The sequence below is a fragment of the Protobothrops mucrosquamatus genome, unplaced genomic scaffold (genome assembly GCF_001527695.2).
Source record: "Protobothrops mucrosquamatus isolate PMUCROS unplaced genomic scaffold, P.Mucros_1.0 scaffold2086, whole genome shotgun sequence".
NCBI classification, from domain to species: domain Eukaryota; kingdom Metazoa; phylum Chordata; class Lepidosauria; order Squamata; family Viperidae; genus Protobothrops; species Protobothrops mucrosquamatus.
Window position 1 is genome coordinate 68176 of NW_015388188.1, and position 2780 is coordinate 70955.

The following is a 2780-nucleotide window of genomic DNA, read 5'->3' on the forward strand; positions in this document are numbered from 1 at the left end:
CTCCTCTCCTCTCCTCTCCTCTCCTCTCCTCCAGGTAGCACTAACACTAAAACAATACAAATGACCAACTGTCTGCAAGGAGTATAAATCTTTCCATTCCCCACCATCCAATCAAAGCTAAAGAAGCTTCTTGGGTGAGAAGCAAAATGTCTTCAAAAAAAAACAAACCCAAGAAAGTCCAATTGCCTCTTGAAAAAGCATCTTTGGGAGTCCTGTTCCATCTCTGCTCTTTAATCCCTCTTCCATGTCTTCACCTACCTGTAAGTGTAAGGACCTTTCTGCTGAAGAATTGGAGCGGAACCGTTCGCCATCACATCCTCTGGGTTCTGTACATCGAACAACCAAAACTGTCGGTAGATGGGACTCCCTGCAACCACAAAGTTCTCATAGGCAGTTGTACCCTTTTCAATGACAGTTTCCTGTAAAGAAGAATAACAACAACGGTGAATATGTTTTGTTCGTCCTAAGTCCATCACAATATATAACTCTTTTCAGACATCATTTGTTTAAAGAGAGAGTGGCCTAGATAATATTTCCTGGATGGGTGAAATTTCAACTGATAATGGTTCTTATTTCACAGCAATACAGGTAGTCTCGACTTATAACAGTTCATTTAGTGACCTAAATTACAATGGCACTGCAAAACCTATGGCCAATTTTCAGGCTTACAACCGTTGCAAGCATCTCTGTAGTCACGTGATCAAAATTCAAGACACAACTGATTCATATTTAGGACGATTCCAGTATCCTGGATTCAAGTGATCTCCTTTTTTGACGTGCAAAGTCAATGGGGAAGCCAGGTTCACTTAGATAAGATAAGATAACCTTTATTGTCATTTTTTTTTACTATGGGCACAACGGCACACATCAAAAATGAAATTTAGTTCCCCGCTCTCAGACTGAAACACATACATGACACACACCTAAACATACTATGTGCAACATAGGTATAGACCCACACCCCTACATATACATAAAAAAGAAATATTAAATACTGTCCATCTTGAATATATAATGGAAGGAGGAAGCTTGAGAGTTCACAAGGTTATCGCTGTATGGAATGAAACTATGGCTGAATCTGGATTTTCTGCTATGGATACCACAGAGCCCCCTCCTCCCAGAAGGTAACAAGGAAAACAGGTTGTGAAGAGGGTGTGTAGTGTCCCAGATAATCTTACGGACCTTGCTCAAGCAACACTTCTGTGCTATGTCCTGGATGGGAGGGAGGGAACTGCCAGTGATCTTTTTGGCCATCCTCACCATTCTCTGCACCGCCTTCCTGTCTGAAGCAGGGATGCCTCCAAACCAAACTGTGATGCTGTATGACAGGATGCTCTCGATTGTCCCCCTGTAGAAAGTGGTCAGGGCAGGGGAAGGAAGATGTGCTTTTCTCATGCAACGCAGAAAATGCAGGCGCTGCTGAGCCCGCTTCACCAGTTTCTCACTGTTGAGCGACCAAGCCAGCCTACTCGTTAGCTGCACACCCAGGAATTTGATGCTGGTAACTTAATGACTGTGCTACTAATTTAACAACTGCTGTCAACGCTGCTAACTTCGGATGTTTTTGCATTGACACAGATGAAAATGTAGCCATTTTCTTCCTTTTGCTTTTAGAGTTAGATGATGCTGGGGAGGGGGGATGTGAATGAGAGTCCAGCTAGACATAACAACACTGAACCTAGCGTGAGAATCAAGGTTGTTGAAATCAGAGCTGATAAAGAATCGGAGGGCTGGAGAGCTGAAGAGGAAATCCGAGCTTCAAGCTAATTAGGGAATGTGATTTATGATGGCAAATTGAAGGAGGGAATTGTGCTTTGATACTATGTGCCCAGGGGAGCGGAATTCAGTTTTTGGCTTCCATTATGTAAGTGCCGATATTCTGCTACTCAAATAAAGATCTTTTAAAGTAAAAAATGCCTCGAAGTTCTTTGAAGAGTTTCATGAAGAGTTGGAACAATGACAACTGCATTGATTCACTTAACAAAAAACCCAGTCATGAATTTTGGCCATGGCCCATAGCTTTTGCAACTTTAGTATTAAAATTAAAATATGCTCATTGTTATTGAGAAAAGCTATCTAAGTACTTACTAAAATTCAACAATGACTTTATGGCACATACTGTAATCAATCCCTGATCAATGCTGAATACCATCATTCTCTCTCCTTCTTACAACATCATAGCCCTAGATATTATTATCTCTCTAATCTAATCTTGCAACATTAAATATTCTTCAATCAGAGTTAGTGACCTTCCATCTGTTGTTTTTATCAGTGGTTATGAGAGTTGAACTTCAGCCTTTATAAGATAGTTGGAGGTGATTATTTTCAAGGCTATAATAATCCAAAGGAAATCATTTTAGAAGATGGATTATAAACTGTTTGACTTAAGTCCTAGGCTGATTTTGCCAAATAGTCAGCAAGAGATTTCAAAAGCAGATATTCTCATTACCCAAAAATGAAGGTGACTTTAATTATTATTCAGAAATCAGCAAGCCAAGAATACTTTAATGTTTTTTTCATAACAAACAAGAACCAGAGGTTTTTTTTTTAACCAGGCTTCAACTGGTCCAGAATGCGGCCGCGCGGGCGGTGTTGGGAGCGACGCGTCGCTCCCATGTAACGCCGCTGCTGCGCGAGCTGCACTGGTTGCCAGTAGCCTTCCGGGTACGCTTTAAGGTGTTAGTTACCACCTTTAAAGCGCTCCATGGCATAGGACCTGGATACCTCCGAGACCGCCTTCTGCCACAGATTCCCTCCCACAGACCGGTACGCTCCCACAG

The 2780-nt window shown here is 41.7% G+C and overlaps 1 protein-coding gene across 3 annotated transcripts in view; it reads right to left on the bottom strand.

Annotated features, from left to right (window-relative positions):
* The window catches only part of CD36 (CD36 molecule), a 24335-nt gene that overhangs the window by 17784 nt on the left and 3771 nt on the right, over window positions 1-2780 (bottom strand). For all 3 annotated transcript variants that reach the window (XM_029285693.1, XM_029285692.1, XM_015824018.1), the window contains exon 2: window positions 259-419. In XM_029285693.1, the coding sequence (XP_029141526.1) occupies window positions 259-419 (161 nt within the window). The remainder of the gene's footprint in view (window positions 1-258; window positions 420-2780) is intronic.